At 35.1% G+C, this 13,504-nt stretch overlaps 1 protein-coding gene across 1 annotated transcript in view; it reads left to right on the top strand.

Moving 5' to 3' along the window:
- The window catches only part of pah (phenylalanine hydroxylase), a 23,527-nt gene that overhangs the window by 5,223 nt on the left and 4,800 nt on the right, over positions 1 to 13,504 (top strand). The window contains exons 3-12 of the mRNA XM_015054055.1: positions 2,601 to 2,784; positions 6,065 to 6,153; positions 6,572 to 6,639; positions 8,144 to 8,340; positions 9,686 to 9,821; positions 9,902 to 9,971; positions 10,075 to 10,131; positions 11,013 to 11,108; positions 12,163 to 12,296; positions 13,270 to 13,385. Of these exons, the coding sequence (XP_014909541.1) occupies positions 2,601 to 2,784; positions 6,065 to 6,153; positions 6,572 to 6,639; positions 8,144 to 8,340; positions 9,686 to 9,821; positions 9,902 to 9,971; positions 10,075 to 10,131; positions 11,013 to 11,108; positions 12,163 to 12,296; positions 13,270 to 13,385 (1,147 nt within the window). The remainder of the gene's footprint in view (positions 1 to 2,600; positions 2,785 to 6,064; positions 6,154 to 6,571; positions 6,640 to 8,143; positions 8,341 to 9,685; positions 9,822 to 9,901; positions 9,972 to 10,074; positions 10,132 to 11,012; positions 11,109 to 12,162; positions 12,297 to 13,269; positions 13,386 to 13,504) is intronic.

Below are 13,504 nucleotides of genomic sequence, written 5' to 3'. Positions count from 1 at the left end.
TTAATTTGCTTCATTATCTTCAAAATCTTTTTTATTTAGTATTTAGTATAAAACGCTTTGCTAGCGTCTTATAAGTTGACTCAAAATATTTTGGTTAAATTAAATGGAGGCAAATTTCCCAATTTCAGAAGAATCTGTTCAAATAATCGTCCGCAAGTATCTGAATGTGATGTGAATCTGAATGGATATGGAATAAATACACAAATTGCTTGCCATAAGCTGCCACTCCTTCATTTGCTGCTGCGCTACTCTAGAGATTAAACTAATGGATCCTTGCATTAGTTTGGTGTGGAGTGCTTCAAATAGTCTCTAGAACAGAAGGGGATTAGAGCCACTGAATGAAAAAAGGTTTTTTTTTCTCAATTTTGACTTTTGATCTAAGAAATTTAAAGTTTTTTGTATTATTTAGAGTCAAAATTCTGAGATTAAAGTCCGGTTCTCTTCTTCTAGATGAGAGATATTTAATCGTTTTAAACAATAATTGTTAGCTTAAACTCACAGGATGCAACAGGATACAGATTAATCTCCTGGTTAATGTAATTAATCAACTGTTTTGCTTTCCACCTTGTTTTCGTTCTAGAGATGTTTTTTTAACAATATGACTAATTCTGGGATAAAATAAATATTTGCAGTGAAAACGATCGATTGATTCTGGAGTACATGAATGGTATGACTGCCTGAGTAAACAATGATTTGCAGAAAAGCAGCATACCCTTAAAGTCCATGTTTTTCTTCTTTGTGAAAGAAAAACAATTAATTATTAAATAGTAATAAATAATGTTTTGGATTGAGAGGAATTTGTGAGGTTTTATGAGTGAACATTTTGGCTCTAATCAATGCCAAGTTTGAGTAAAAATGTTGCCGTCAACAAGCAGCTCTAAGGTTTTTGGTGAACCTATGAGCTGCTGCTGTGCTGATCCTCCCCCTGCTCCACCCCCAGCCCAAACCGTGAAGACAGAACCGACTCCCTGCTGCTCAGATACCAACTGATTCCACCACAACGTTAACGCCAACAAGAGGAACAGGTTTCATGTGTCTGATCTTCATTCAAATCCTGAAAAATTACAACTTCCTGACTCCTAATCCGCCAGGAACTCAAGCTGCGTGGTGCACTTGTGATGCCGGCCTTGACCTTGACCTTTCAGGCTGATGCAACATTATTGTTGTTGTCAGCAGGATTCAGGAAGGAGCGACGGCTTGTAAAGAGAAATCAGACAAAGTGACAGCTGCATCCTGATGATTTTCAGCCAAAAATACCAGATTGAGCGCGGTTTTTAGTTTTTATACAAAGGTAGAAAAGGTAAGCAGCGGGATATTCAAACAGAATGAAGTGGGATAAGATGAGATTTTATTTTTAATTTAATTAATTTACAGATTAAAATGAACACATGTTGACACAAACACAAGTTTTGAATAAAAATGAGTAGTTTTCTTGTATAGTCTACCTCTTCTCTCAAAAGTTAATTTTGACTTATATTTTTCCTCTTTTGGAAGAACCTCTCAAAAATAAGATATTCCTTAAAAAAACAGAAATAAATGAAATTTAAGCAACTAAGATGTACAAATACATCTTAAACACAAAACAGGCAATGTGTATACGTAAGAAAAATAAATGAAAACAAAACATATTCAAATTCAAAAATACTTTATTAATCCCTAAGGGAAATAAAAAAAATGAAAATGAAGTATGTATTATAATAAACATATTATATATATATATATATATATATATATATATATATATATATATATATATACATATAAATTAAATATATATTGCTTTGTAATGATACAGCACTCTACTTAATCAAAAATACTTCATTATACCTGGACTGAATATATTTTATTGCTTTATAAAGTAAAAACGGATCTCCTCTCTTTTGTTTCTTTAGAAGTCCTGATTTTGTTGTTTTTTTTTATCTCTGTTCATCTCAAATTATTTTTGTAAATGTGAATATAATAGTCCTTTAAATCTTAAAATATAATTAATTTTAATCTCAAGTACAACTGACTAGTTAGATAATTCTAACTGTCTTTGTTGCAAAGTAAAAATTAATAATCATATAAATTTTGACCTATTTTTTAAAGAATGCTAGAGAAACAAAAATACAATGCATGGTCCCACACTTAAAAGTGGAATAGGAACCAGATGGGGTAAATTAGAGGCTCGCTCCCACTCACGCCTCTTCTTTTAAGCCTATAGTAGAAAGAGAACAACATACTCCCTCTTCCTCCCTCCAAATGTTGCATAAACAAGAAAGAACACTCAAACAAAGACTTGGCACACATGCTAGGTATCTTCCATGTTGAAGAAAACACTAAGGAATGCCAACAAGAAACGTCTGGAAAACCTGTGGTTTTGGAGTTTTGCTGAAGAAAGCAGAAATGCCTCCATGAAGTGGGTTTGTGAATGCACTCTATGCAAGTCTAGTCTGGCTGAGTTAGTTTGCAGACAGAGTTCAAGGCTGGTAACAGCAGGTCATGGAGGCCTCGATGCTGATAAACCCACGACTTTAGCTATCACACAACACCCTCTGGTGGTGAAAGACAGGAAGTGCGCTGAAACAGATGAAGGCTTACTTACCCTTTCATTTGTGTAGGATAATGGCATCAATCTGACACACATCGAGTCTCGTCCTTCGCGGATGAACAAAAAAGAGTACGAGTTCTTCATCAGTGTGGAGCCCAGCTGCTCTCAGGCCCTGGATGAGGTTATCGACAGCCTGCGCACGCAGATCAGCGGCCATGTGCACGAGTTGTCACGCAACAAGCAAAAGGACACAGGTCAGTTTGAAAACACAACATTAACTAACTCATAACTAAGTGCTTGTGTGGAGAGGTAAAAATGTATAAGCAGCTGAGAGTCTAAGAAATGGTGCTTCAATTTCTCTCAGAAAAAATAGGAAGTTGAAAATCCAACTTATATTTAATTCTAAATTCTATAGGCAAAACAGCCTTATTCCCAATAAAGTAAGGCTAAGGATGACCAGCTAATTATTACCATAGTTAAATGGATCCAAAAAAATCATAACCTGAAAAGTTTAAAGATTTATTTGAAACGATTTACTCAACATCTACAAAACGTATAGGTGAAATACTATTTTATTATTTTTCTGAATTTATTTAGCTGAATTTATTGATTCATTACATTACAAACTTGTCCTAAGCAGTGACATTACTCATCAATTTGAGAAACCTTTTCATTTTAATTTATTTTAACTGTGCAATTGTTCAACATCTTTCGTGTTTAAATAAACATAAAGTGATTAGCAGTGAAAACAAATGCAAAGACAATGCAATAGTAGGACTGAGAAAATAAAACTTGCAGCTTTTGGTGAAAAGTTAAAAAGAAAACTTACTTAAAATGTATTTACCTTATTAATAATGACTTTATGAAGCCTGCTAATAAAGATTACATTTGCTTTGTAACAATAAATATATTTAACAAAAAACTTTTAGACCTTTGGGGAAAGGTGTTAATGTTAAGATGCGACATTTTGCTGAACAATTTGTAAATTTCTTATGAAAAATAAATACACAAGAAAACCAGAAAACAAGAAAATGTTGTTCCACCCCAAATATTCAAGAAGCGTAGCGCTCTCACCCTAAACTCCAGTCCTCCAGGGCCAGGTGAACACGGCGTCGTGAAACTTTTAGGTGTCTCTGCTTCAGCACACCTGGCTCCAAGATTAGCTAATTAGCTCAGCTCTGTAGCGCGGCTTCACGGCATGCTAGTGGGGCAGCTAGCTTAGCTTAGCAACAGAAGTTTTTTCTAAACAAAATCAGATACCGGAACAGTATTCAACATAACACGAGTTCTTGAACTAATTAAATTATATTATTGACTTTAGTTTAGCTCAAAAGTAGTTAAAACAACACTGAAATTAAATCAACATATTTAAAGACGTTACGTATGCTAACAGCTAACAGTTAGCTATAGCAGTTAGAACACGATGAAGGAAAGAGTGAAAAATTATGCGAATGTTGCTATGCATTCAAACCACTTTTGCAATGCTAGGCTTTAAAAAAACATTTAGTCAAAGTTAAGAAGCATATTTTGGCCAGATGTTAAGAAAAGTTTTAACTTATTCTTGGGAAATGCTCCAGAAAAACACTTTGTGGCTACTTTTTTGTTTTATTTATTTTAATTAAGTAAACACTAATCCTGTTTCTTTTGGTCTAAAACACGTGTCAAACTCAAGGCCTGTGAGCTTAAATATTATGTCATCAATCAATGCAGTTTTTATCCGTTTACTGCCAGATTTTATCAATCAGTCCCTCCAGTTTCTTCAGAATTACCATGGAAATTCACACAAAATCAACAAAGCCCTGTGCTTTTTTGCGCCAATATATAATTGGGAGTTTATTGCAGATTCTTCTCAAAAATTGTTGATGTCAGATTACAGTCCATGATCTATACAGCGAGAAATAAATAGTTGCATTTACCGTCATAAATAAGCAAAATATTGCAAATGTTTCCAAATTAGTACCAGAAACACAAAATCGTGGAGGGACTGAAAAGATGTTCAGTAATATTATTTAATTTTAAGAATTGATTGATATAACAGTTTTTGAACAGGTTTCATCAATACATTCAGGCACAAAACAAAAATAGATAAAATGTTGAATCTTATCCTGACCATGAATGTTTGGGTGAAATTTAAATACTGCCATCTTCAGATCCATGGCTGAAATAAATTTTATGAAGTTGCCATTATTACCACTGAAGTGTCTCATTTATTAACCAAAGACAGACATGGTAGTAGACAGTGAGTGTCGCCAGTAAGACTCATGTCCCCTCTCCTCCAACCAGACCTCTTTATTAGTTGTTTCCAGAAACACATTAGTTTAGCTACTGAGAACCAACAGGCCTGGCGCAGACAGAGGAGCTCTATGTTTCTCACAGGGAGACAGAACATGCCAAGGTCATGGCAGACTGAGACAGACAGGCCCACCAAGGATCCATGTAGACACCAAGGTCAACTGGTCAGGGTCAAGTTGGACGCAGGGAATTTACAGCCTGTTTTGGAGACAGGCTGTTTATAGGCGAGCCTGATCTGGGGTCTGTTGTCCTTATGGGCCCGAGGCTGGACCACACCGCTTAAATGTAGATTTATCACTGGACCATTGTCTTTTCTGTGTGCCGTAAATCTGAATGAACGAGCAAAAGTCATGTACTTAAATACTGCATTAAAGACCAACCACAAGAAATAATAATCAATTTATACCACTGAAGAGGTAGAAAATAGGAGCTTTTGACACCTTTGCATATTTTATTGATTTAAAGAATTAAAAAATATAAAATAAATATGGAATTATTCTTTCTTAATATTTATTCCAAGTAGCTATTCTGTGAAAAAATAGGACACCATATGAAATCCTTAGTCGTTTAATAACAATTCTAACAATACTAAAAATGTCAAATAATAATAATTAAATAATAATAATTTAAAAAAACATTAAAACTGAAGAGAAATGCATAAAAAAATTTGGTGCTTAATAAATTAGGAAAACCTCATATTTATTCCTAATCTGGCTGCCCAGTGTAGGACTAAAACGATTAATCGGATAAATTCTGATTAATTGATTATTAGAGTAAACATCAATTAATTTAGTAATTGATTAATCATTAACTGGTGTATACAAAGTTAGAAAAAAGTAATTATTGGCAGCTGTAATTAAAACAGATAATTTTATTTACAGATAAAAACATGTCTGTAAATATTGTTTTTGCCAAAATTCTCAAACGGTTTAGTTTTAGCTTCACCCAATTGAATTCACTAAAGGAATATTATGTTATTTAATTAAAAAAGGTATTAAATTATTTTATTTATTCTGTAATATTGTATATAAAAAAAACTTAAATAGCTAAATGGAAAATCTGTAAATTTGCCAATTTTTTTTATCCATTTAATCATTGAAATAATCAATTACTGAAATAATAATTGGTTGCTGCTCTTGTCCAATGAAGATTAACCCAAGAATAAATATCTGAGGCAAAATAAAGTGTTCAAACCCCATAAAATGTTAATAAAAACACGTAATAAATGTCTTTATCCTTCAGTGCCATGGTTCCCGAAGGACATCCAGGACTTGGACCGCTTTGCCAACCAGATCCTCAGCTACGGTTCGGAGCTGGATGCTGATCACCCGGTGAGTTCTGACTCATCCATCATCTTGTTTCTCCACATCCTGCGTCTTCCCTGCATGTTTTCATAAAGATACGCACGTCCACGCCCACGCGGCTCATGAAAAGCCGGGCCACGAGGATGACAGGGCGCACTCCAGCGTCCATTGTAATGGAAAGCACACAGACTCACAAATTGATGTCATTGCTTTAATTGAGCCCCTGTAATTATAGATAATTGCTCCCTTTTGCCAGTGTCATTAAAGCAAAATGGATTTGCTGTGAACTGAAAGACACTCCTCAAAGGTTTCATTTGAATATGTAGATGGAGGCTCTTGTTGGAGACGGTGTGCATAATGCTGTCAAAGGCCACAGAGGGTTTAGTGGAGGATTTCCACTCTTTGATTTATCACTTCTAACATGGATTTCCCTTTATGCGTCCAGGGCTTCAAAGATCCGGTGTACAGAGCCCGCAGGAAGGAGTTCGCTGACATCGCCTACAACTACAGATAGTAACTACTCTCTTTAAAAAGTAGATTTTTTGGCTGTTAGGGTGTGAAATGTTAGCGTATGCTGCAAAAACACAAATCCTATCAAGTAATTTAGGGCTAGTTCATGTGCAAATGTCTTAAAGGTAATTCACACGTAACTTTTCAGCAAGATGTAGGAGCTTTTTTTTAACTCAATAATTGGTTAAAATTGATAAAACCCTCACTAGTTCCGCTAGTTTTAAAACTTTTTCACTTAAAACATTTTCTGCATGTTAAAACCAGTACTTTTTCCATCAATATTAAGGATTTACTGACTTAAAACAAGTTCCAAAACCTCTTATTTCAAGTGTACTAACATATTTTCACTAGAAACTACACCAGTTACTTTTGTGTTTTTACAGTGTAGTTCTTTTTGTTGCCTTGAAAATTAGAATAATTTAATCTCTTTCTTTTTAATCTCGGGTCAATTGAATATTAAGAACAAGATTATTACAGCGTCATGCAAAAGTATTCATATCCCTTAAGATTTTCCACAGTTTACGTCACGTTTCAACCACAAACTTTGTGAATTTGTGTGGGAGAATCTTCAGCCACAAAACAAAACAAATATGGAACCAGAGCAACAAGGAAACTGATTAAATTCAAACATTAAGATGTATCTGAAGGGCCTAGTTGAAGTCCAACTGAGAATAAGACAATAAATAGTTGTGTATAGAGGTTCTCCATCCAATCTGACTGAGCTGCAGATATTTAGCAAAACAACAACAACAAAAATTTCAGATGGGAAGCTTTAGCTGGAGTTGGAACAAAAAATGTTTTTTACATATTTGTTGAAACTGACACTATGTTGTGACATTAACAGAGAGATAATTTGAGGAAAAATACAAAAATCGGGCTTCTCTGTCATCTCCAAGTAGTAGCCAGAAACAACCAATCAGAGCCAGGAGGAGGGTCTTAGGCAATCGGTCTTTTCACAGATTATCTGTGTCATATTACACAGTCAGTACATGGTGACAGTATTAAGGACTTATTACTTTAGACCAACATTTAGCTTTATACTTAGCAACCCAGATCAACTGGAACATTTTAAGGTGTTGTTTTTCTTTTGCTGTGCTGGTTTCTCTTTTTGGTTTGTTGTTTTTGTTTGCATTTCCTTCTCATTCATGTAAAGCACTCTGAAATGCCTTGTTGCTGAACATGTGCTACATAAATTTACCTTACCTTAGCTACTAACAACTATGTGAAACACATTTTTTAAATAAAACTTACATACTGCAGCTGAGTAAAAATGAAATCCATGCATTATTTTTGTTCCACTTCACCATTATTTCCTGTTTTTGTTGGTCTACAACATAAAATTGCAATAAAATACATCACTGTCTACGTTTGTTGGGTTTTTCAAGACACCAAGTCAGGTTGCTTTGCCGAGTATTCAGCAAATAACTCAGATCTCATTTGATGAATTAATCCTTTAAGCAAACTGCTTTCTTTACGTATCTGACATGTTTACCTTCGTCTGTCCCAGCGGCCAGGCCATCCCCAGGGTGGAGTACACGGAGGAAGAGAAGGTCACATGGGGGGTTGTGTTCAGGGAGCTCAAGGCTCTGTACCCGACTCACGCCTGCCGCGAACACAACCGGGTTTTCCCTCTGCTGGAGGAATACTGCGGCTACAAGCCGGACAACATCCCGCAGCTGGAGGACGTCTCCCGCTTCCTGCAGTGTGAGTTTCATTAATGGAGCCAGACTCGACCTTTCCAACTTTTGGCCTAAAAAACAACAGGATTTAGATGAACTTCACCTGGTTCAACATTAAAAAGATCACTAATGAGAGAATGAGATATGGGTAATGTGTCAGCATAACATCAAGTACCATTAAACATTTTCTTTAAAGTTTAGTCTTATAGGGAATCATTCAGTTTTAAGCTATTATTATTATTTTAGTCTCAGACTTACAATATGATGAATCAGATATTATTTGATTACAGTTTGATTTTAGCTATTTATATAGTTGGTGACTAATAAATTCAGATTATAGCTGGATAATAGTCACGGTAGACAATATCAATAGATAATCTGATAGAATATCCACCGAACTCTGGTCCAGAACCACACGGCATTCTGGGAAATAAGATAAAAGGTTTAGCAGCTCCACCTCTCACAGCAATATCAACTTTACTCGCTCATTCTTTGGTTACCTAGCAACTCACTCACTCTTTGGTTACCTAGCAACTCACTCATTCCTTGGTTACCTAGCAACAACTAGTTGAGTAACTTCTGCAGTAACAGTTTAAGGTTTTGCCTCATAACTGCTTAAAAATAGAAAAATGACAGCGTTGAGTGAAAACTGTGGATAAAACAGAAAAGCTTGGCAGGATTTCAGATATTAAAACTTTGTAATCAGTTACGTAATGTAATGGCCAATGTAAACATTTTTTTAGTGTATAAAAATCCTTATCAGATTTGTTGTTGCCATTGTCTAAAACTGGTATTTACTTTGTAATAATTTATAGCAATACTTTATACAACAAAAGTAAATTTATAAGGTAACTGAATGAAAAATGTCAGGTAATCTTTGGTTAAGAGTAAATAATTTAATGGATAAGCACAAGCATTAATTAGAAATGTTTCCATGAGGGCTAAGTTTTTTTTTTCTAAAAGCAATCTATTTACAATTTTGCAAAACCATTCAAGAATCTTGGCTAATAATCACTAGCTAAACAGATTAGCACTTGGTGTAAATCTGGGTAAATTTAAAAGCAATTTTATGTTTTAAAATGTCATAAATGTTCTAAAAATAATTATTTAAACTTCTATAAACTGGATCAGGTGTTTAATTTCTTATTTTTTATTATTACAGCAATAAAAGGGAATTTATTAAAGAAATGATTGTTTTTAGAAACAACATGAGTAAAAATGTCTCTTCATGACCCACTGAGTCATGAATTTCTTACATAACACACAACATGAAGCGCCTTATTTTGAGATGGCTTGACCTAATGAAATGCCCCACTTCCTGTGTTTGAAAACGCGTCGTGTTGTGTTTCATGTCTGCTGCCCTCCCACAGCCTGTACTGGTTTTCGGCTCCGCCCAGTAGCCGGTCTGCTCTCATCCCGGGACTTCCTGGCCGGACTTGCCTTCCGAGTTTTCCATTCCACGCAGTACATCCGTCACGGCTCCAAGCCCACATACACACCCGAGCCGTACGCATTCACACGTTTGTCGTTAAATTAAATATGAATTTTGCATTAATGATGTAAAATAATGTAATTTTCTTTAACAGGGATATTTGCCATGAACTCCTAGGACACGTTCCACTGTTTGCTGACCCTCGTTTTGCCCAGTTTTCTCAGGTATTCATCCTCCTAAAGCAAAGGTCTTACATAATCTGCAACAAATTAATGTTTTAATTAGGTTTTTCTGTGGGAAAATTAATCGTATCTATTTTTATTACAGGAAATCGGTCTTGCTTCTCTTGGTGCCCCTGATGAGTACATTGAGAAACTTGCTACTGTGAGTATATTATTTAGAAAAAAATAACTATACAATAATAATACTGTTGAAGAAAGAGTCAAATTGTTAAAATTTTAGAGTTGAGAGACCAACTCAAAAGCAAATAAATTGCTTCCCCACTGGAAATGGCTCCTAAAACTTTTGCCTAAAAAATTTAATAAAACAGACTAATTTATTTAAGTTTTACAAAAGTAAACTTTTTACACTGGCTTAGTTATTATATAAGGGAATGAATCACCAAATATATGTTTACAGCCTAGATCTTAGCAACAACTAAAATAAAGAAATTAAACAGCAATGTTTTATGTTTTTCTCTCCTTTTTTTGTTTTAAAACCAAAATATAGAAACAAAACAATGGTTCTTTAAAATTCTCATGTAATATTTGTGGCTCTAAACGAGTGAGTAAACGATTCTAAAGTAGGGGTGCCCAAAGTGTGGCGCGTGGGCCATTTGTAGCCCTTGGACTGATTTTGTGCGGCCACCAACTGCAAATCAAGAATGATGCAGATAAATCCCATCTATCCATATGTTTAACATAAATTATTCATCTTTTTGTAACCAAACTTTTATAAGTAAAACCCAAATCAGCTTTTATCTAATCAATTAAACTTCGTTAAACATAAGAGTTTTGAAAGAAATTACTAAAGTTTTGTTCTTTTAACCGAGAATAAATTTGTTCAGTCGAGCTCCAAAGAATTTGAAAACTAGTTGGATCTACAATGAATAACACCCCTTCCCTGCAAATATTTGCATGATTTTAGTTTTTACTTGTATTTTCTCAGCCCATGAGAACTTTTGGTCGACGTCACTAAAAGTTTTAGAGGAAGTAAGATTTAAGAAGAAGTGTAGAGATCAGATTTTACGTATTTTGTGTTTCCAGGTTTACTGGTTCACCATCGAGTTTGGCCTCTGCAAGCAAGGCTCCGACATCAAGGTGTACGGAGCTGGTCTGCTGTCGTCATTCGGGGAGCTGAAGGTAACAGGAAGCTTTCAAACATGATAACACAGTGTTTCTCAAAGTGGAGGCCGTGGGCCGCAAGGAGGCCACAAGGGGGAGACTGTGGCGGCCCTGGAAAGTTGAGGTACAATTTATGAAATAGTTTTTGTCATGAAAACTTCTTTTTTTTTAACAACAGAGCATCGGGTCAATTCTAAGAAAAGATAAATAACTTATGAGAAAAAAAGTTTTAAAAAAATTACAAGAATTAAATCATAATATTACATGTTTGAGAATAAATTTAAATATGAGAATAAACTCACAATATTACGAGAAATAAAACATAAGGAAAAAAATCCTAAAATTACAGGGAAAAAAATTATTTTACAAGAATAAAGTCGACATAAAACGAGTTATAATGATGAGATTAAAGTCATATTATCAGATTACAGTAATAATAAAGTCAAAATAATGAGAATAAAGTTGTAATATTTTAACTTTAATCTCATAATACTATTTCATTCTCATGTTATTTCTGGTGCAACTTTATTCTAATAGTATTTTATTCTATTTTCTTAGCATTGTAGTTGTTTAGATAATTATGGCATAACTGAAATGTCATTTGCCATACTCATCTTTCTGATTGGCTGCCAGTCAAACTCATCAAGCTAAGTGGAGGCTAAACATTGGTGCAAAAACTAAAATCAAACTAAAATCAGAAGCTATGCGGTTAGCATCCATGCTAAACGGATGTTTCTTGTAGGGTTGTCTGTGGGTTAGTAAAGGGGCTAATGCTTATTTGGAGGCTTTAGCATGGAAAGTTTGTTCTGAAACATTCAGTTTGTTTCTCAGAGTGGGTTAGTGGTCCACTCAAGTTCAGTTCAATGTGTCAGTGGGGAAGCCCCCCTGCTGGGCGGCTGTGATTCAGTTCACTGGGTGAGCGAAGGAGAAAATCCAGGTCAGCTTCTTACATCATCAGCCACCAGCAGGAAGTGCACTCTGTCAAACCATGCTGCACTTCCTGCTTACTGTTGCTATGGAAACCATTGAGGAATGCTGTAAACGTGTTGTTTTTGTTTTTTATCGTTTTCAGTACTGCCTAACGGATAAGCCCCAGCTGAAACCTTTCGACCCGGAGAAGACCATCCAGCAAAAATACCCGATTACCGAGTACCAGCCCGTTTACTTCGTTGCTGAGAGCTTCGAGGACGCCAAGGAGAAAGTGAGGTATGCGCTCTGATTTTAGGCGATTCTCACTGTAAAAACACAAAATGTCACCAGGTATTTATCTACTTTCTGGTGCAAATATCGCAGAACACTAGAAATAAAACAAAACTAACCAACGAGCAAGAAATAGGAGCTTATTTTAAGAAAATAATTATTTAATTTTCCTGCCACTGGAACTGGTACCTTTTATTAATATTTTAAAGTTATTTATTTAAAACAAGATTCTAAATCAGGGGCTCGGGGGCCATTTGTGTCCCTTGCAATGATTATTTGCGTCCCTCGTCTATAATTTATGAAAACCACAGCTTTATTTCACCAGACTGTTGATGGTGAAATGCTTAAAATGAATAAATAAAATGATGTAGACAAATTAAAATGGTTCTAAAATGGAAAACTTGAGCAACAACACAAAATATTCATTTTATAATAACTAAAAATTGGCTTTAATTTTAATTTGAGTACAAAATTTTTACACAACAGTAGAATTGGAGCAAATTAATTTATTAAACTATGATATAAAAAAGAGAAAAAGAGGAACCTAGAATACCAATGAGATGATTTATAATTTATTTCTGCACAAAAATCAAAATATTGTGTATTTAGCTTGTTTTTAACAATACAATAACTTTTGCATTTTTCCTAAAAAATACCTGATTTTTATTTTGAAGTTCAGTTGCTAAAAGTTTGGACACCCTGTCCTATAAGTTAGTTTTGATATTTGCACAAGAAACAGATTTTGAATATTAGATATTTCACCTTGTTGATGTGAAAGTCCAATATGAACCAGTGAATTAAAAGATAACGCATTTTTATAAAAATAAAACGCTGCATTTGAACGCATCATCCCCAGAGTGGCTTTTCTTCTAATAACCTGCTCATGTTAGTGATTTGCATAAAACCCAGTGAAACATGTTGAAGTTTGACGTGACGGTTTGAAGGTGTGGATGTTGAGTCTGAGCTGCTTGTGAAACAGGAAGTTTGCCACCACCATCCCCAGGCCGTTCTCGGTGCGCTACAACCCCTACACCCAGAGCATCGAGGTCCTCAACAACACCCAGCAGCTCACCAACCTGGCCGACTGCGTCCACAGTAAGGCGCCGCTTCGTTCAGCTCGCGTTCCTGCAGCAGCGTCTGCTCTCAGGCCGCAGCAGCAAGGAAGGAAGGAAGAAAGAAAGAAGGATGGAAAAAAGAAAATAAGGAAGGAAGGA

The sequence above is a fragment of the Poecilia latipinna genome, unplaced genomic scaffold, assembly GCF_001443285.1.
Source record: "Poecilia latipinna isolate Pla-1442-1.1 unplaced genomic scaffold, P_latipinna-1.0 Scaffold1226, whole genome shotgun sequence".
Taxonomy (NCBI): domain Eukaryota; kingdom Metazoa; phylum Chordata; class Actinopteri; order Cyprinodontiformes; family Poeciliidae; genus Poecilia; species Poecilia latipinna.
Note: the sequence above shows the minus strand (reverse complement) of the source record. Positions and strands in the feature narration are given on the sequence as shown.